The 22731-nt window shown below is 32.7% G+C and overlaps 1 protein-coding gene across 1 annotated transcript in view; it reads left to right on the forward strand.

Moving 5' to 3' along the window:
- The window catches only part of LOC139486976 (fatty acid synthase-like), a 36910-nt gene that overhangs the window by 8167 nt on the left and 6012 nt on the right, over positions 1-22731 (forward strand). Inside the window, exons 5-20 of the mRNA XM_071272015.1 lie at positions 3775-3897; positions 5505-5735; positions 7203-7627; positions 9660-9893; positions 10230-10419; positions 10937-11166; positions 11830-12131; positions 12392-12774; positions 13447-13683; positions 14625-14804; positions 15163-16345; positions 17727-17869; positions 18336-18634; positions 19799-20156; positions 21330-21452; positions 22083-22306. Coding sequence (XP_071128116.1) covers positions 3775-3897; positions 5505-5735; positions 7203-7627; positions 9660-9893; positions 10230-10419; positions 10937-11166; positions 11830-12131; positions 12392-12774; positions 13447-13683; positions 14625-14804; positions 15163-16345; positions 17727-17869; positions 18336-18634; positions 19799-20156; positions 21330-21452; positions 22083-22306 — 4865 coding nt within the window. The remainder of the gene's footprint in view (positions 1-3774; positions 3898-5504; positions 5736-7202; positions 7628-9659; positions 9894-10229; positions 10420-10936; positions 11167-11829; positions 12132-12391; positions 12775-13446; positions 13684-14624; positions 14805-15162; positions 16346-17726; positions 17870-18335; positions 18635-19798; positions 20157-21329; positions 21453-22082; positions 22307-22731) is intronic.

Consider the following 22731-nt stretch of genomic DNA (forward strand, 5'->3'; position numbering starts at 1 on the left):
CATTTTGTATCTTCTGTAAGGAGTACAAATTGACTTTTCTTCCCTTTACACACGTATTCCTCATTATAAACTTAAAGACAATGTAGACTTACAAGTCAATCTTTTGTTAAGTGTCCATAGTTAAAACAATTGTCTTGCTTGAAGAATGGACAAATCACATTTAAAAAACTCTTTATTCGTAAAAAAAAAATTGGAACTGTGATACTGTCATGATGTTTGATTTTTTTTCATTGACCAAATGTATGTTATGTTAGATTGACGTTTTTTCAACTGAGATCAGTTGCATGAAATCCCATCAGAAATAGTTATGGTTCTCTTTTCACCGACATGCATATGTTGCTTTGTTATAACCAAGCTAGTAAAATAAATAAGGCCGTTAGTTTTCTCGTTTGAATTCTTTTACATTGTCATTTCGGGGCCTTTTATAGCTGACTATAATTTCCGCAATTGTTTAGTCATGACACAGTCTTTCGAATCAATTTGTACGTGTTTGCTAAATGTAAAATGAAATTAGAAAAAATTCCGAATGAAAACTTTTAGGATTAATGTATTTATATAACATTGACAATATCATTTAATGATTGTGATGTGTTTACAGCGCTTTTCTGTATTTACCCTTATCAATATCCAAAGTTATAACACACCATACAATATTAATTGGTTAAAGGTGTCTTCTTAAAACTAAGGAATATATAAAGTATCAGTATGATGACCATAAAATCAGTAGGACATCATCGTTAACGAAGCAGTAACAAAAATGTGTTAATTCTGTTTATCTTACTATCTTTACATACAAAACATGTAAAAGATCATAAACTTGAAATAGATATTCAAAAAATTTGATTACTTAATACTTTTTATTTATTTTTACCTCATGTATCGAAGAAGTGAAATCGATTTTGTTTTAAATCATTCTCTATTTTAAACTTGCAAAATTTAATAGATTTTATAGATGCATTTCGCCATCTTGCAGTTCAAAGATGAAAAAAGAAACAAACTTTTCACCAAATTCGGTAATAGCTAAATTGAGTTAATATGAGTTTAGATTTTTCTCTGTACCGATGTAATGCATTGTATGTATGAGATTCAAAATATATTTACTATGTTCCTTCAACTAGACATGGCAAAATACAATGTTTTGGTGGCCAGATTCATTTCTTTTATGTCTTTTTTTGTCTTATAAAATCAAATACTTTTCATTTTCTTAACAGAATTTACATGTTTAGAAAAGTGTTCAAAGATAAGAAAGAATTATGTTACACAATAATTACGCATCTCGTATAATAAAAAAATAATTGAAATTATTATATATAAACCGTAATAATCCTAATTTGATTCCGTAAACTTGGTTTTCTATTAAGATGACAAATTATTATACTATTGGAATTAAGCGTGGACATCGATCATCAAACATTCAAACCCCGTTGTGATCCGATATCTAATTATTTATGTACACAAGTTGGCGTGCAAAAATCAACAGCCTCCTCGGAAATACTGATAAACTCGTTTCCCTTTATAAGAAAATTGAGTTACCTCCCCTTTTTTAGTACGAGTTGTCTTTCTTGACCGAACTAATAGTTCAGTATGTACGCCCAAATTTTACCGATTTTCATCAAAGATTATTTTTTTTCATTTAATTTTTGTATTTGAAACGAATGACTACATCATGAAAAAAATTAATACTTGACCATCGTTGTAAAAAAATGAACCTTTTGCCAGGGGCGGATCCAGAACCTCGATTTCTGGGGGGGGGGGGGGGGGGCACCATGAAACCAAAATTTATATATTTTTTTAGAGATGTACACATGTATATGCGAGTGTGGGTGGGTTTGTTTTGTTGTTTGTTGTTTTTTTGTTGTTTTTTTTGGGGGGGGGGGACGGGGGGGGTCATCGTTTTCTATTTTTCATAACTATTTCACTTTATACTTTATTTTCCTGTCAATTGATCTTTTTCATATTCGTCCTAAACATGCATCAAATATTTGCCACTGGACTTTGAACAACCAACAATCAATCAATATTTTCATTATATTTCATCACCTCTACCTTCTTTTATCTATACTTTTTGGCCTCCCTTCCAGGCTTACTTTTTTGCACAGAATTATTATCTCTGTAAAACACCTTCATATCTTTATATATGGTGACCTATTCATTTCCTTGTACATGTACGTACATATGGTAATTGAAACAAGAAAAATAAACAAATATAACTGTATGCTTTGGCTGTATAAGTCACAGATCAGGGGCGGATCCAGCCATTTTAAAAAGGGGGGTTCCTTACCCAGGACAAAAGGGGGGGGTTCCAACTACATGTCCCCATTCAAATGCATTGATCGTCAAAAAAAGGGGGGTCACAACACCCGGAACCCTCCCCTCTGGATCCGCGCCTGCAGATTCTGTTTTAAAGTAGATCTTATGGAAATAAAATAGCAATTATAAATGATTATTCATTAGAAAATGTCAATTCATTTTTCCTGGACCTGGTGAAAAGGAGGAGGGGTAAAAAAAATGTTAATTTCCCTTGAAAATAAGAGGGGAAAGAAATATGACATGCCGTTTAAAAAAATCAATCTTGTATGGGATTAAAAAAATAGTTTAATTTGTTTGCTGAATAAATTCTCAAAACGAGTTTTGAAATTGAAGAAGAAGAAATTTTATTTGTGAGTACTGTATTTTGGAATGAAGAAATACCCAAATATAAATGTATGCCATCCTTATATATATGGAAGTGTTTAACGACCTTGACTGGCTTTTCAGCCCTCGAACGGTCTGTGCCATCCTTATCGACTTCAAACATATATATTTGTACCTATTTAAAAAAAAAACACATCAGAAGTTTCACCTGGTAATCGTAATTACAAACAATAAAAAATCGTACTATTCGAATCAACATGTAAATGTATTTTACATAAAAGCTTTTGCAAACAGACATTACACACAGGTGTCAATATTTACACACCCATCGATAAGTTGTCATAAATCACAAATGTGGACGCTGGTATTAATTACATAACGACCAGTTTAAGAAGTCAAATCAAGCTGGGATTAATTTCTGCTCTAGATAAGAAGATTCAATAGCAATAAAATTATGTTAGAATGTTTTTTGGTGACCTGAACTGGGGGGAAAGTGCCCCCTGTGCCCCCCGGTAAATCCGCCACTGTTTTGCGACTGTCAAACAAGCGAGAGGTTCAGCTTACTATAAAACAAGGTTTAATCCATCATTTTCTACATAAAAGAGTACTTGTAACAAGTCTGAAATATGACAGTTGCTATTCATTTGTTTGATGTTTTTTGCGCTTATGATTTTCCCACTTGATTATTTACTTTTCGTTTAGAATTTACCTCGGAGTTCGGTATAAATGTTCTTTCACTTGTTGCATTATATCCTACTAGTCATTACAAGTCAACACTTGGCATAATGCATCACTGGATGAAAAATTGACTGCTTTTACCCTACTTTGTGTTTTGATTAGATAGTATATTTTATGGAAACAATTATAACCGATAGCAACTGAAAAACAAAATATAACTATAGCATGCATCACACGTTTACGAATATCTATAAAGCAGACTACCGAAAGGAGAAAAAAAGTTATAAAATTTATAAAACAAACTAAGCTAATCGAACACCCGTTTGTCAGTTGATAGAGCTGTGTCTCTTTGTAACATGAGTCTCAGATACTTAAACCTCTTCTGATGCGTTAGTTGTTTCGTTAGTATTATCATGTTTTGTAATAACATTTTGAAACAGTAACGAACTATAACTTTGATAGGTGATGGCTACTGTAGAAGTGAAGGTGTTGTTGCTGTCTTTTTACAAAAACAAAATGTATCGAGGAGAATATATTGTACCATATTACATGCTAGATCAAACAATGATGGAAGGAAAGAAAAAGGTAAGATTAATTATAATTTTATAACAACAAATATAACTGTTGATATTCTATTATCACTTTAATTTCAGCTGTATGAAACTTTGATTTTATCTGTCGATTTTGCACTTTGATTTCATCGAGCAAGGTATCACATGGCGCTTTACACATCCAATCAATTATCAAGTCATTTTATGTTTATATTGTTAATAAATCAAATACGATACTGTCAATTTTATACTGAATTAAAAACTATCCACCTGTCTATTGACCATTCAGCATGTGGGCATTTGCTTTGTTAAACAGACACTTATTCAAATATTACAATATTTTATCGATAAAAAATAACGTTATAGTACGACCGAACAAATCTGCAATAAACAAACCATAAATAACATTGAGATTTATTGACTTTAAAAATATGTAAAATAAATGTGAACAAATGATTTTTTGCCTCACTGTGCAATCTTTTAAAACTATCATTTTTTTGGTCTGTTTTACACGAGAAATGTAGTACATGTATATGCCGTCAATGTAGCACCTTATAAAATCTAGGAAGTCTCATCTTATATTACGTCATTTTACCTCGTTTGATTCGAGCGTCATTGATCAGTTCTTTGTAGACAAGCGTCTAGCGTTCAAGATATGAATCATGGTATCTATGATGAGTTATAATAAACATGCTGACCGAAACATCCAATCTGTTGATGAAATAATTTTTCGTGTATTTGTTAGTTGAATTGGCTATACTAATTTTGATTTTCCATGACTAAAAACAAGGAATATGTATCCACAACTTCCATTTTGTTTGAAAGGCATTGTATAATGAGAAGATACAGTCGACCTTTCAACTTAATATATTTACAGCAGTTTAGAGTGTAAACAAATCAAAAACTTGAATTTTACTGCGAAATTATTTTATTCGAAGGTTTCGAAAGCATGAAATTTAAGGAATGATGTTTTCATTTATTTGTGTAGATCTTTTGTAAGAAACCTCATTCTACATAAGGAAATGCCTGTACCAAGTCAGGAATATGACACGTTTGATGTGTTTGAGCTTTTGATCTTGCCATTGGATTAAGGACTTTCCTTTTTGAATTTTCCTCGGAGTATTTTTGTAATATTACTTTTGATTGATACCATTGATTTGAGGTTTTCAAATACTTAGAAATATTTATTCATAAAGTCATAAATCATTCTGATTACTTTTTACGAAAACGTTTGATAATCATGATTCTAGTGATTGTCGATACTTGTTGTATCGATCACATTTATTATTCAGTATGAAATGATACAATTAAAATTTGGAAATCATATTAATAAATGAATTTTCGTCCTCCATATCTTTGATTCCTTTATTGACTTTATCTTTGGGTTTTTTCGGTTATTTTTACAACGTTTTTTCTGGGTCGTTGGATTTTCAAATTTATTCCATTGGCAAAACTGAAAATACACTAACTGTCGCAATAGGCATCTGGTGCACTTTAATTGATACCATTACTTTATTATATAATAAATGTTGTGGCATTAACCTGATAGAATTAAAAATGTATACGGAAGTGCAATATACTTGAGTCCTGGTTAGACTATTTAAATATCGTTTGCTAACAATATTCATTGTTTGTTTTAAGGTATAACATTTCCGTCTGGAACTGCACAAAAAGAGTTATTACAAAGTGTTTATCGTGATATTTCTGTTGATCCTGGCTCAGTTGAGTATGTAGAGGCTCATGGAACTGGTACTCAAGCTGGTGACCCACAGGAACTTAATACTATCTGCGATATATTTTGTAAGGATCGTACGAGATCTCTTTTGATTGGTTCGGTTAAATCGAATATTGGTCACACAGAACCCGCAGCAGGTATTTCTTTTGATTAGTATCTGTACTTTATCGCTAAACCATATCATTCAGGAATAATTTCAGAAGATTGTTGATTGGAAAACTATGCATATCTTACACCATCAAACTTTTCACGTACAATTTCTTGAAAAAGTCATTTTCCTTAAGAAGTAACTACAAACAAAAATCGTTACGCAGCTTATATGAATATCATCATTTAAATGGGGTTTATTTGTGACATCGGTGCAAACTGACAATCAGAATAGTATTTTTACTTTAGGATTTCCATTTTTTATTGACTTTGTTATTAATAAGAATAAAATTGAGAATGGAAATGGGGAATGTGTCAAAGAGACAACAACCCGACCATAGAACAGACAACAGCAGAAGGTTACCAACAGTTCTTCAATGTAGCGAGAAATTCCTGCACCCGGAGGCGTCCTTCAGCTGGCTCTTAAGCAATAAAATAGAGAATGGAAATGGGGAATGTGTCAAAGAGACAACAACCCGCCCATAGAAAAAAACAACAGCAGAAGGTCACAAACAGGTCTTCAATGAAGCGAGAAATTCCCGCACCCTGGTGCGTCTTTCAGCTGGCCCCTAAACAAATATATACTAGTTCAGTGATAATGAACGTCATACTAATTGCCAAATTGTACACAAGAAACTAAAATTAAAATAATACAAGACTAACAAAGGCCAGAGGCTCCTGACTTGGGACAGGCGCAAAATTGCGGCGGGGTTAAACGTGTTTATGAGATCTCAACCCTCCCCCTTTACCTCTAGCCAATGTAGAAAAGTAAACGCATAACAATTACGCATATTTAAAATTCAGTTCAAAAGAAGTCCGAGTCTGATGTCAGAAGATGTAACCAAAAAAAAATAAACAAAATGACAATAATACAAAAATAACAACAGACTACTAGCAGTTAACTGACATGCCAGCTCCAGACTTCAATTAAACTGATAGAAAGATTATGATTTCATCATATGAATATCAGGCACAACCCTTCCCGTTAGGGGTTTAGTATCATACCATCATAACATATATGAGAAGAACATAACCGGTGTCATGCCAACAACTAGTTTTAAATTGTACACAAGAAACTAAAATTAAAAATAATACAAGACTAACAAGGCTATAGGCTCCTGACTTGGGACAGGCGCAAAAATGCGGAGTATACTAGTAAGCGTACCGACTACCATTGTTCATAATATTTAGATACAATTTTTAATATGGGTCTGATAACTTCTTGGGTTTGTTCTCCAAAAAGACTATCAGGATGAGGAATCCTCACTGCAAACACATATATACGGACATATTTACCACTTTATCATCCAATAAATACATCGTTATTCGTTCCGTTTGTTTAAGATTAGTAATTGTAAAAATTGATCAATATGTGACAATATATATATATATATATATATATAACCATTCTTCCAAGCCAACATTTATATTAGCTTTGAGGTTTTTTTCATATACAGGTTTAGCAGCAGTCACAAAAATGATAATTTGCATGGAAAGTAATCAGATAACAGCAAATCTACACTATAAAAACCCAAATCCTGATATCCCGGGACTTTCAAATGGGAAACTGAAAGTAGTTACAGAACACACATCTTTTAACGGTGGATTGATTGCAGTTAGCTCTTTTGGTTTCGGAGGTTCAAATTCCCATATCGTTTTGCGACCTCATCAAGGCAGTAAAATTACACCAGGTGACCTGTCAAAACGATTATTTGTCTATACTTCAAGGACAAAGAAGGGTTTAGAAAAAGTTCTGACTGCAGCCGAGGAGCACAGTACAAATATTCATTTTAATTCTTTACTGAATGAAACTCGAAATTGCAGTCATATCTATAGAGGTTTTACTATTCTAAATGCAGACCCTCAGATACAAGAAGTCCACGTAAGTACGAATTTTTTGTGCAGAAGAATATCATTGACTGTTGTACCCCCTGATTTGGACATTTTTAACTATTTGTCTTTTTGTTTTGTTCAATTATTGTTGTTCAATTATTGTTGTCAATATAATGGAATTCCATGCGACTTGCATCCATGTAAGAGGTTAAAATACTTTAAAACCAGGTTTAATCCACCATTATTACATAAGAAAATTCAAGTACCAAGTCAAGGAATATGACAGTTGTTATCCATTCGTTTCATTTGTTTGAAATTTTGATTTTGCCATTTGCTTACGGACTTACTTTTTTGATATTTTTTTTCGGAATTTAGTATTTTTGTGATTCAACATTTTAGTATAAAACACAATGTGACGAGAAAGTTGTAGTTAACATAACTCCTTGCATTTTTAAATCTTAAAAGTGTAGTTTACATGCAGCATTTTCTGAAATTGCAACTATTAAATACGTATGTTAATGTTGTTTATCATCTTAACAACATGTTATAATAATATTTTATTTGTCTTTGTTCTATTATTTACACAATTTTTACTGTTTATTCTGTTTTCTGTGATATCCATTTGATGTGGCTCGGTACTTATACATCCCGTCAATATGTTTGTATTATCTTTCATTTTACCTGATGTATTTTGTACGTGTTACTTTTAGTGTTTATTTGGTACATATGACGTGGCTCTGTACTTCACTTCCACTTCCCTCATTACGTTATTGTTTTATAATGCAATAATTTTCTCGCGTAGTGGTATTAACCTTATGTAGATTCTTAAAAAATCAAGAGAACTTCTGGATAATTTGAAATCTTGGACTTTATCTGAAATTAGTTACCCTGTATACCACCACCCCCCATGTGAAATTATAATTTTGAAAATTCTTTGAATGACTAAATTATTTTATGCTTCTTCCTGTGTGAGGTTAATATTTTCTGACGTCAATCGCGCTACTCCACCCTTAAAGTTGATGTGAATGTAGTCACAGGACTTCAAATATTCCAATCCTTCATGGATTGATTTAAAATACATATATAAGTAAGCAATGAATGTGGTTGTTAAATTTGGTAGATCCTTTTTGTGCTTCTTTGTTAAATATTTGTTTGTTTTGAGATTGTGATACAGTAATGACTGCTGTACCCATACTTTGACAATGTTTCCTTTTATTTCTGTTTTGTTCACGCATCGTTGTAAATAAAATGGAGTTTGATGCGACTGTCATACAAGTGATTGGTTTAGCGCTATACAGCCAGGTTCCAACCACCATCTTCTACATTTTAAAATGCCTGTACCAAGTCAGGAATATGACAGTTGTTGTCCATTCGTTTGATGTGTTTTATCATTTGATTTTGCCATTTGATAAGGGACTTTCCGTTTTGAATTTTCCTCGGAGTACAGTATTTTTTTATTTTACTTTTGATTATTCTACAATCTCAAAAACGATTACAATACTGACGTGTTATGGCGATCGTTCTTGTAGAACGCTTTCTTGAAACATTTCAAGTCAAATAAGTTTGTTTGCATACATCTGTTCATATTTACCTTCATTTCTTTTTGACTTTTGTTAATTTAGTAACAAGACCTTCACCAATGTTAGCCTATTGTAGAATAAGGACACCTAGTGACTTCCTTTCAGAACACTTTTCAGAGTATGAGTAAATTTTTTTGTCACAATGTCTATTACACATTTTGCGGCTTTAGCTAATTACAGTTGTCTAAACATGTGAAGTTGTTTCTGTAATTCTAATTCCTTGTTTGTGTATATGTCCTTGGAATTGTCGTATGTGACCTGAAATATGTATATCATATTGATTTTTGCGCTATGAAAGAACCGCTCAGAATAAATCATTACTTTCATAAAACAAACAATAAATTATGAGCAAAATAACCATTGGGAAGAAAACAGTTTAAACCAGTTACCGGTTCGGGACGTTGCTACATGACCTCGAAAGTCAAAACTTAAACATATTAGTTTAAGTTGAAAAGGTTATAAAACGATGAATTATTCTTAATATTTTATGGGTCGTTTCAGGATGTAAAACAAAAAGAAAATCGTCCAGTTTGGTTTGTATTTTCTGGAATGGGATCACAATGGTGTGGTATGGGAAAACAGATGATGGCTATTCCAGCATTCAAAGATTCAATATTAAGATCAGAAACAGTGCTACATCCATATGGAGTTAAACTTTATACAATCTTAACGAGAGGATTAGAGAACGACTTCAATGATACATTAAAATGTTTTGTTTGTATCGCGGCAATACAGGTACATTTCAAACGCTTTAAACATTTCCCTTTTTTCAAATGGAAATTTTAAAACCCAAGCTTTTTTGTTTGGTTTGCAAGGTGAATTCAATAAAATGTAAATATAAAATGTATTTGTTGAGGGTTTTTTCCGAGAGTAAAATAAAAAAAGAGCAAGTTTTTATCAAATTAGCTATTTGAATAAAGATAACATATATGTATATATATACATCCGATATCACTTCTGTTCTTAATGTTATTAATTGAAAAACACAAAGGGAAGTGCAACCACTGCTCATATATTGATAACGTACTGATTTTTGAAGAATACATTCATTTCTTTCCTCCTAATAAACAGGTGGCATTAGTAGATCTCTTATCTGCTATTGGTGTCATGCCAGATGGAATTTTAGGTCATTCAGTTGGAGAGTTGGCTTGTGGTTATGCTGATGGTTCATTGACAGCAAAGGAAACTATCCTAGCAGCTTTCTGGAGAGGCAAATGTATCCAAGAAGCAAATTTGCCAGTAGGAGGCATGGCTGCTGTTGGTAAGAAGTTTAACTTGGTTAGCAATCATCTTTTAAGTTCTAATAATTTTCAATAATGTGGTATTTTTTAAATGCAAAACAAAAGGAAATGTAGGGTTTCTTATCAATGTGACAGTCACCTAAGGAAACACAGCCAATTGACATAATAAGGGCATCCAAAAGTCGTCAACAATTAATAAACGTCTATATTCTCAAAATAACTATGGACTCTTTGATATGAGCTATGTAAAAGTGTTTTTTGTTTGTCACAAGCTTCCAACATAAGTGATGACGTACTTATGCCATCTAAAGTTTGATTTTTTTTTAATTTTTTACACATTAATTTTAATAACTTATTATTAAATTATTGTTTATGAACGTTATTTTCGGAATACCCAGAAACATATTCTTAAAACTGTTTTAAATTGTATTGAAATGTGTTTCCATTTATCAGTCATAAACAGGAACATAACATAAAATAATAGAGACCGATTTTGAAGCATCTGTTGAATCTCATAGAATTATATCTGATTTATAGGTTTGACATGGGAAAAGGCTAGAGAAATGTGTCCGCCAGATGTAGTTCCTGCTTGCCATAACTCAAAAGATACTGTTACGATATCTGGTCCAGCAGCCTCTGTTTCAAAATTTGTTACAGCTCTTCAAAAGAAACAAATCTTTGCAAAAAACGTCAATAGTGCTGGTATTGCTTTCCATTCGTATGAAATGACAAAAATGGCACCAGCACTGAAATCCGCGTTGGCAAAAGTAAGTTTATTATGGATTTCTATTTACAAGTAATTCATTCATTTTTTTTTTATGTAATCCCTGTATATCCTTATAATGTGTATGTACTACTTTGCCATTACAATTAGAAAGACCATATGATAGGGAATATGTGTAATGAATTTCTAATTGATAGGATTTCAACCTCAGCAAAAACTACTTTGAATACTTTTTTTAACTCACAACACACGGACGAATGAACGAATGTAAAGACAGAAACACATCCCATAGGTAGGGCATAAAATGGTTAAATATAAGATTATACAATTAATACCTGTACAGGGAAAACACAACTCTATAAAACCCCATGCTTAAATATCTCTCAATCTCTACTGATAATTGGTTTTATGTAGATTGTCCTAAATAGAAAGCCTGCCTACAACTATCACAGAATCGTAACATTAGCCCCAAAAATGAGACCAAGGTGAGTTAAACGAAACTATTTCAATAGGACATATTTATGACAAAAAGGAGCCTAAATAATTGGCAAATACAACCTCTCAACCTTTCTCTGAACATTTTTTTGCATGGCTATTCATTTGGTTTCTAAGATATTTCTAATGTTACGAAATGGATTGTATGGCACATAATGAAAAGAGTTATATGTGTGCATTTAAAACTGATATTTTTTTTTATTTTTTTTAGGTTATCGTACCAAAACCAAGAAGTAAGAAATGGATTAGTTCTTCCATTCCTGAAGACAATTGGCATATAAATATGGCTAAATATTCGTCCGCTGATTACCATGTTAACAACTTAGTGAGCCCTGTCCTATTTCATGAAGCATTGAAACATGTCCCTAACAATGCTGTTGTCATAGAGATTGCACCTCATTGTTTACTACAAGCGATACTTAAAAGATCTCTTGGACCAAAATGCACTTCATTGGGGCTGATGAAGAGAGACCACGGAGACAATATTACATATTTCCTTACAAGCTTAGGAAGGTATGTAAACAAATTTGATCATATTTTTGTTTTGCCCATTCATATACCAATCCGTTCATTTTGATACAAGAATGATATCTGCCTTTAAAAGATAGATAGCAGACGACAACCATTAGAATACAATATTATACGAAGATTTAAAACTTTGCAATTGGTGTCTACCAATGCAAATAGTGGATTAATATTGAACGTATTATGTTTTTATGTAAAATAATTTACAATGATGCTTTATCTCATGTGTCCATTATTTATCATTCAAGGTGCTTCCTTCATGGAATTAACTTGAATCCTCTAAAGATCTGTCAACAAGTTAAGTTTCCCGTGCCAAAAGAAACTCCAATGATTTCATCTTTGGTAGGATGGGATCATTCGGTGTCATGGGATGTACCAAAGGCAGAACACTTTTCTGCACAGGCATTAGAGTCAAACAGTGGATCCACTCATGAAATTGAAATGTCAAATAATTCACAATACAGTTACCTTACTGGTCATTCCATCGATGGCCGTGTCCTGTTTCCTGCCACAGGTTTCCTAGTATTAACATGGAAGTCATTTGCAAAGATGAAGGGAAAGATTTATTATGAATTTCCTGTAAAGTTTGAAAATGTGGCAATCCATGCAACAACCATGATGCCAAATGAAAGTGAGTTTTTCCCTAAGGAATATATATTGAAAGGTAACTTTCCTTTTTCAATTACAACAAGATGGAATCGAATACTCAAACGTAATTTTTAAATTTCGATTTTTTGTGAATATTAAACAATTTGTATACTTTATATACTGATTTTAGCTGCAATAGAAATAAATGGTTCTGTCAATATCTAGAAAACATTTTAAGTTGACCTTTTCTATTAATAAAGATGAAAAGAACACCCATTGTATTTTTATCCAGTGGTAAAATGAATATAAATCATTCAGGCCTCTCAACTTATGAATTACCTGAGTGTATTATTCTACGTAACGTGCATAACCATGACAAATAACCACAAGAAAAAAGAAAAACAGTATAAAATCAACCCTCAACACGGCCGATGAATATCAATACACAGACCTATTGAAACTTATTTAATGTCATATTTACACCCATTTAGTAATTTGAACACAATCGGATTTTCAAAAGAAACAATTGATTACAGCTAGATAAATTGTAAAGAAAAGGAGGTCATTTACCAAGAGTATATATGTATTCATACCTGGTTTAATTTAGATATAATTTTGATAGAAAGAAAGACGAGTGACTATCTAGTGTTGCTCTATATATATACTGTATCACTTCTTTAATTTGTTTTGTAAATCACTTATTATAATTTCACAGGTAAGGTCAAGTTAAAGGTAAATATAATGGAATCAACAGGAACATTTGAGATCTCAGAAAATGACACGCTGAAATGTAGTGGTTCTATATCTGTTTTATCTTCTCCTGTCAAAAAAGTAATTATGGACCAAAAAGAGGAGTTTCAACTGACCTCTACAGATGTATATAAAGAATTGAGACTTAGAGGATATGAGTACGACGGGAAGTTTCGGGGCATTCTTTACACTAATATAGAAGGTATTGTTAGATATATATTAATTCAACATCAACCAAACAGAGGAAATAAAAAAAAAACAAAATAACAATTTTGTATTACGTATTGTCTAACGATCATCACGATGTTGTTTCAAATAGGCGTATTTCAACATTTTCAATTGAATCTTTCTTCTCACAAAATGTACTCTCCATTGGTTGTCCAGACGTATTTCGAAGCAAACAAAATTAATGTAACAGTATACGTTTAATAGTTATCAAAGTTAAGGTACCAGGCGTCAATTTCACATAATACTTACGACTAAGATTTATCGTATTACTAAGTATAATGAATTGTGCATGACTTAATATCAATCATTATCGTACGATTTTTGTGAATACGACTCCAGGCTTCTAACTTAAAACGCCAGACGACCGTTTCGTTAAAGTATACACGCCTTGTAAGGTATGTTGTAATGATAACACGACAAACCATTATTGCACGTCTTCATATGAAAAAAGGGTTACATTTTACGTAACAATGTAATAGTCACCCAACGCTTGTCAGCAATCGACAAGAGACAGATACCATGAACACGACAAATAATGAAACAAAACGTTAAATACATATGGCATGAAGCAACTAACCACAATGATCGGCTCTTAACTTGGGACATGCAAATATATCATGTGAGGAGATTGAACATGTTGGTACACCTCAATCATCCCCTCATTTGGGACAGAGGTGAAACAGCACAACATGAGAACAACGGAAAAATCAGTTGGTAATCACACGATTTGCAAGATGCACAAACACAAGGTATCTATATATTCAATAACAATATGTTAGATAAATAATGTTTTCCATACTGAAGAATCAATCAGTACACATCCAACGGATTTAGCTTAAGCAAGTCTTGTTTTGAAAAGACTGCCAAATCATGACCTTGTACAATGTCAAAATATAAGTACATAATATATTGCAGGTAGTAGAGGTGAATTAGCATGGATTGACAACTGGATATCTTACTTGGACACTATGTTACAAATTTGGATATTATGTACTGGAGAACAGTGCTTGCGATTACCCACACGGATTGCAGCTGTCTCGATTGATCCAAAAGCTCACTTAGATCACCTTCTTTGCACTAAAGAAAAACAAAAATGTATTTCGGTTTTTTTTTCATTTTTCAAACATGTCAAAAGATTAAAGTCCATGTCTTAAGTTATATGTGTCAATTTTTTTTTTTTTATCTTTGAAAGGTTATTGAATTGAAGACGTTGATTAGTTTTTAATTTTGATTTAACTAAATATTTGTAGTGAAGCGAAAATATTTTTTTTTATCATTTACATTAGATTTTTTTCACATTTATGAAACAGATTCAATAATGATTTAGTGTAAAGACTGAATTAAATTTCATTCATGTTATTTTAAAATGGCCTTCTTTTTTAAACAATTTTATTCAACAAAAAAGGAAAACAACAAATGATGTGTAAACAAATGTTAATACGAATTATTTCAGCATCATTTGTCAAAGTGGAAAAAGATCTCAACATAGTGATCTCTTCTGGCGTCGAGATCCTAGGAATCCATTCAAATGTGGCACCAAGACGTCAACAGGCGAATCCTGTCTTGCAAAAGTATTGTTTTATACCTCACACTACAAATGAAATTGAAGGATATGAACTAGTAGACTGTGTACAAAATTGTTATGCATATGCCGTCCACAATCTGGATATTTTATGCAAAAATGGACTTCAGAAGTCCTATAAGAATCGAATAGAAACATTCTTGAACCAGATAACGAGTAAAATGCCTTCTTTAAAAGATCCAGGAAGATTAAATGCAAAATGCGACGAGTTAAAAATGAAGTTGAAGAGCATATGCGAAAATATAGATGAAAACAAAATGGAAAAGGGAAATTTGGAGATCGTGGAAGATGTTACTTTGATGTCTCGTCCAGAAATTATGGTACCGTGCTTGGACATTGCCATTGAAAATACTGCATCTTACAGATTCAATATTTTGGAAGTTATGACTAATGGGAGATCGGTGGATATGTACATTCTCCCACTGGTAAATGCACGACCATTTTCAGATATCACTTACACTGTAGCTGGAAGTCAGGAAATCTCTTCGGAGGAATCAAGTAATATGAATTATGTTAAATGGGATGCAACATCATATTATCCGTCAAATTCCAAACAAATCGACATTGTAGTTGCTAGAAACTTTCTCTGTACACAAAACAACATCAAAACAGCATTCTCATATTTATCAACTGCCGTTCAAGAAAATGGCTTCATACTTATCGAGGAAATAACAAATAATTTTCCAGTAGCATTTTTGTTAGAAACATTGTGGACAGTCCCTCTCGAAATGGAAGATGAACGTAGTTGTTATTGTTACTGTGATGAACAACGATGGGATGGAATCTTTAAAGAAGTTAGCTATGAATTGATCTTCAAGCGTTCAGGTCATTTCTCTACGTTGTTCCTACTCCGTCGTAAACCGAAAAAAGTTGATGAGGAAATTGTAATTGTACCAGTTGATGAGTTAAATGGATCTTGGTTCGGTGTTTTGAAAAACGAGTTCATGGCATCACAACAGAAAACTCTTTGGTTAACTGTGAATTCTCAGCCACTCAGTGGTGTTATTGGTATGGTTAATTGTCTAAGACGGGAACCCGGCGGAAACAAACTGAGGTATTTTATTTCTCAAATTTGCACTTACAGAATAAACTGAAGTTTCTATGACATGATACTATTTTTCTTCATCAAGAATGGTTTTAGTTACAGCCTATGTCGATCGGTAGACTAAGTGTAATTCCAAGCCAAACATTTTAATTTGTCTGACAATATACAGTTCAAAAGAAAGAAGAATCGGACCACTTTGTTTTTTATGTCAATATATTTATATTACCATATGTGCTTTTTTTCTTTCAACACATAGATCATTCATTGAAAAACAACCCCATTTTCTACATAAAATACGCCTGTTTCAAGTCAGGTATATGACACTTGTTATCCATTTGTTTGATGTGTTTCAGCTTTTGATTCTGCCATTTAATTAGAGACCCTCCGTTTTGAATTTTCCTCGGAGTTCTGTATTATTGTGATTTAGATTATGATATAGATCTTTTTGCTTAAATAGTCTGACTTAATAATAAAAAAATGCATTTAAAAACAAATCTCTTGGCGGGATGTGAAATAGACAAACAAATTGTATTCAGTTATCGGTCTGTTTTGTAAAAGAGGGACGAAAGAGGAACAGTCATACTCGTACATCGAAAATAAACTGACAACGCCATGGCTTAAAATGAAAAAAAAAAAATAAACAGACAAATAATAGTACACAAGAAACAAAAAAAAAACTAAAAACTGAGCAACACGAACCCCAACAAAAACTGACCTCAAGTGCTCCGGTAGGGAAGGCAGATCCTGCTCTACGTGTACATGTGGCACCCATCGTGTTGCTCATGTTGTTACAAACCCGGTAACTAGTCTAATTCGATAGGTCTCATTTATGAAAAGAAAAGTGGATTGTAGTTACGACGTAAGACACATATAATCTGTAAAACGGTTATTCCATAACGGCCAACCAACTCGTGATGGCGTCCGAAAAATTTACAGAAGGATGATTTATAAATAATGTTAGATCATCCTGATTGAGGTGTATCCAGAAAAGTGCACAGATGCCAGAATCAATTTTCGTTCATATGATCTTTTTTAATGGTGCTCTCTGTGGTGTGTTTTATATCTAAGACTGAATATACTATTATGTTGGATGAGCTGTTAACCTGGACAAATATGATGTTGATGTTATTTGACTGTGGTTACTGGACATAAAAGAGCAGTCATGTATAGAAGTTAGCATGGATTAGTTAACAATGCTCGTCAACATTGCAAGTCAACAAATTATCTCGAAAAACAGTTTATGACAGCACCTATCTGTTAGAATATTTATGTGTTTGATTTTGCTTCTTATATACATCTTTACGATATTCACTTGTTTTAGGACATAAAATGTATGGTATTGTTTTTTATACGTGTATCTGAAATATAAAAAAAATATATTCTTTTACAGATGTATTTTCAACTATGGTAAAACTGCGTTGGATTTTTCAACAGAAAATGAGGAAATTCGGGAGGTGTTTCGAAAGGACCTAGCGTTCAATGTCTACAAAAATGGACAATGGGGGTCATTCAAACATTTACCCTTAACAAAAGGTAAGGGTCATTGACTTTGATTACGTTATTTGTTATGTGAACGATTTATATAAATGTTATTATAACTAACATGGTACGATTTCATTTTGACAACCAACATCAAACTGGATCTAAAAATGTTTTTATTACATTAAAAAAACATTAGTTTCAGATCAGATAATAATGACAATGATAAACCGCTAAATAAGAACAAAAGTATATATTTGAAACAAAAATATGATTCGTATTCTAAAGATTTATTCAACTAAGTTTGATACAAAAGGTCAATGACAAATATCAAGAAAGAATTCCTGGTACCTCGATATTATTTTCACATTTTATCATGATGGTGTTTTTCATACTTACTAAACGTATGTCTTTATTCATTGATAACGGTGTCTGGTGAACATTTTCAGGTAGAGAATTTACTTTAAAATAAAGACAGGTTCTAAAAAATGATCATTTTATAAAAACTTATGTTTTCTAGAAATACTCAACAGCCAAAAATTGTGTCAACATGCACATGTCAATATTCAAACAAAGGGAGATCTGTCAAGTTTGACGTGGATAGAATCTCCTTTGACAAAATACTTTGGAAACAAGAGTAAAAGACTGTGCAACGTCCACTATGCATCTCTTAATTTCCGAGACGTTATGTTAGCAACAGGAAGACTGCAAGCTGATGCTATTCCAGGAAAGCTAGCAGAGCAAGATTGCATTTTGGGAATGGAAGTTTCTGGATTGGATGAGCAAGGGAATAGAGTTATGGGACTTGTTTCATCAAAGGTATTAATCAAATTTATATATGCGATGTTTAGATTATTTATGTAAAGTCATGGACCTATATTATAAGGTCATTAATCTAAAACAAAATACTTTACGACAATTGAATGACACCAAATTTCTGTGTGTTCTTCCTTTGGCAGTTATTTGGAAAAGAGGCTGGATATTAAAACATGTGCTTGAAGTAGCGCCCCCTTATAAATTGCAAAATTCTAATTAGTTTCAAGTTAGAGAATCACGTATGTAACATTCGTAACTATTTTCTACATATTTCTAAAATTTACAAAACATGATAACACAAGCATATTATTTTTATGCCCACCTACGATAGTAGAGGAGCATTATGTTTTCTGGTCTTTGGCTCCGTTCGTCCGTTCGTCTGTGCGTCCGTTCAGGTTAAAGTTTTTGGTCAAGGTAGTTTTTGATGAAGCTGAATCCAATCAACTTGAAACTTATTACACTTGTTGCTTATGATATGATCTTTCTAATTTTTAAGCCAAATTAGACTTTTGACCCCAATTTAACGGTCCACTGAACATTCAAAATAAAAGTAGGAGTTTCAGGTTAAAGTTTTTGGTCAAGGTAGTTTTTGATGACGCTAAAGTCCAATCAACTTGACACTTAGTACATATGTTCTCTATAGTATAATCTTACTAATTTTAATGCCAAATTAGATTATTACCAAATTTCACGGTCCATGGAACATGGAAAAGGAGTGAAAGTGGGGCATCCGTGTACTTTGGACACATTCTTGTTTATCATTATATTTATTTCTTGTGCTTTTCCGAAATACATATTCTTGTATGCCCATCTCAGACACTTGTATTTTCTCGATTGTATCCATCTTTCTTAAATCTGAAATAAAATATTTTATGAAAATTGAATGTCACCAAATTTCTCTCTGGTCTTCCTTTGGCAGCTATTTGAAAAGAGGCTGGATATTAAAACATGTGCTTGAAGTAGCGCCCCCTTATCAATTGCAAAATTCCAATTAGTTCCAAGTTAGATCACATATGTACTATCCGTAACTATTTTCTGCATATTTCTAAAATTTACAAAACATGATAACACAGGACTGAATAAAATTTAGTCTTTCATTGTACCATAAAGTCACTTATGCTGCACATAAGTGTATATATGAAAATGTCAAAATTTTGAAATTTGTAGGGTCTAGCAACAACTCTTCATGTCGATGATAAGTTTTTGTGGTCAGTTCCAGACAACTGGTCATTAGGTGAGGCAGCCACTGTTCCTGTGGTATATGCAACAGCATTTTACGCTTTAGTTGTAAGAGGAAGGATTAAACATGGAGAACGAGTTCTTATCCATTCTGGATCAGGAGGAGTTGGTCAAGCTGCTATTTCTATTGCATTGTATTATGGTTGTGAAGTATATACTACAGTTGGATCAGAAGATAAGAAAAATTACTTGCAAAAGAGATTTCCGCAGTTAAAGGATAAGCATTTTAGTAATTCTAGGTCAACAGAATTTGAATCTCATATAATGAAAATGACAGAGGGAAAAGGTAAGTGTAAATACATGTTGTATATTTATATCGCCTGCACTGCAGCTGTCCCGCTAGACCACACGACTACCTGGGCTCTCAAAAAAAGAGCTTTCGCTGGCCGTGTGTTACCTTTCCTCGTCAGTTTTAATCTAGCGGCGTATTACAGTACATGATATATAAGGCATGAAGATGTTATTGTTACAGATCAGCTAAATTATCTATAGTAAAGGATCCTACAAATTAATGTAATATACAGTCACAGAAAATAATTATATTTATAAGTACGTCTGAGTCAGTGACAACTCTACAACAGATGTATCTCTCGGATCGCCATCACAGCCATGTATCACCATCATTGATGGCGTTCCGATGGATACATCTGTTGTAGAGTTGTCACTGACTCAGACGTACTTATATATATATATATACAACTCGTCTAAACATCAACCCAACAATGTTAGATCTGTAAATTTGCTTTCGCTGTTCTTCCCTATATATATATATATTAACGGAAGCTTCCGCAAATTTACAAAATTCAAAATTCATCATTTCATTTTACATTGCCTAGATTTGTTTTACAGTTGACCGTTATTAACTACGTATGTTCATCATGATTATTTTATGTATTGCATTGTATTAATGACATGCTGTATGCTCATTTTAGCATGGGTATACCATTATATTTGTCAATATTACAACTAGCGTTATAGAAGTGGTAGATGTTGACATATATGCCTAAAAAAATGAACAGATACATCAACAAATATCTTTAAATGATTTTATTCAATAACTTAGCCGCCAACACCAACACAAATGTCAACTCCAGCAGTGTTCAAAATTTATCTGACGTTGCAATTTCAATTGTGACGTCAATCACGTTCTGTCCATGTTTTAAAGGAGTTAGAACATTATATTAGAATATCTGACGATTCTTGCTAAATAGGTTCATTATTGTGGAAAATTCTAGTCGTTATTGTCTCCCACTACTGCACCATACATGCACCAAACTTGAAATTCAATCATTTAAACAAGATCATAATGAAACTTCAGATCAAATTTTTCTGATTGCAATGCTGGTGCAATACTTTATTTTTATTTATTTTCATAACAATGCAGCTCAGTATTTCACAGATACTCGCTTTCACATTTTCACATCTTTGCTAGAACGTTTAGATCATAATTATGTTGTAGGTGTTGATTTAGTGCTGAATTCGTTATCAGAAGAAAAACTGCAGGCCAGTTTACGAGTAATGGCTGAACATGGTAGATTCCTGGAAATCGGAAAGTTTGATCTATCCAAAAATACACCTTTAGGTAGGAATTCTTATAGTTAACTAGCACACATCTCTATCAATACTTACCAGAAATAACGTTTACCGTGAAAGATTGACAATTGCTGATTGCATTGCAAATGTCTAGTGGGAATTAGTTCATACTTATTTAGAAAGAAAGCAAACTAACAAATAAATGATACCCTAGGTAGGAATTTGCAAGGTAGGCCACCCTACATGTTTGAGAAAGTTTTAACAGCAACTTGAAAAAGGGTATGTTAGATGGGAAAATAATTTGTCTTGCATGCCTCAAACATACCGTCAGATAGTTGTTGAATGGGTTGTTGAACCTGCAGTGAATTCGTCGCTTTCCCTACGCGAGGTGTCGTATATGTTTAAATTCCTTATCCCCTTTTCTATATCAGTCAGAGGTAAAGAAAAAACACTGATATATAAGAACTCAGATTCAATGAAATCGCTAACCTAAAACGACATGAAATAATGCCCAATCAAAATAAGCTCGCAGAAACATATGTTTCAAAGTACAGAGAAATGAAATTACGCATTCTTTGTTGCGTTTATCTAAAAGAGATTTATCTATACAAACCCAAGACCTGTTTTGTTAAATATTTACTCCTAAATCTGAAATATTTTTCTATATCTTATTCTTTAGGGATGTCTATATTCCTGAAGAATGTAACTTTTCATGGGATTTTGTTGGATGCGCTGTTTGAAGAGGAAAATCAGGATTGGAAGGAAGTTTCAGCATTACTAACACAAGGCATACAGTCAGAAACAGTGACACCTCTAAAATATACAGAATTTAACAACAACCAAATAGAAGATGCATTCAGATTTATGGCACAAGGACAACATATTGGAAAAATTCTAATACAAGTAGGTCATTTTTTTATCTTATATTTTTGGTTTTCAGCTTCATAATCAAGGGAGATAATAGATCAAGAAATTAGCCAATATTGCAACAGTATGAAGATCTTTGTTCAGGTGTCTGTGCTTTAAAAAGTAAAGAGCTGTCATATCAATATTTCCGGTTTTATAAAGCCTTATACCTTTGCATTTGAAACAACAGCATACGGAGCATATTTCTCCCGATTGGTGCGCCATTCTTTAGCTTTCGGCTCTCATCATGATTTTCATAATATAGGGTTGTTCCTTCAAAGAAAGCTAATAAGCTAAAGGGTGCAATTGTTAAAATTGAAGTCATACCGAAAAGAACAGTTTTGAAATACAGATAAGTCTGCAAATTATCAAAACAATTTATCAACAAACTTATTCACGAGACAACCATAAATATCATAACC

This window comes from Mytilus edulis, chromosome 1 (assembly GCF_963676685.1).
Source record: "Mytilus edulis chromosome 1, xbMytEdul2.2, whole genome shotgun sequence".
Classification (NCBI taxonomy): Eukaryota; Metazoa; Mollusca; class Bivalvia; order Mytilida; family Mytilidae; genus Mytilus; species Mytilus edulis.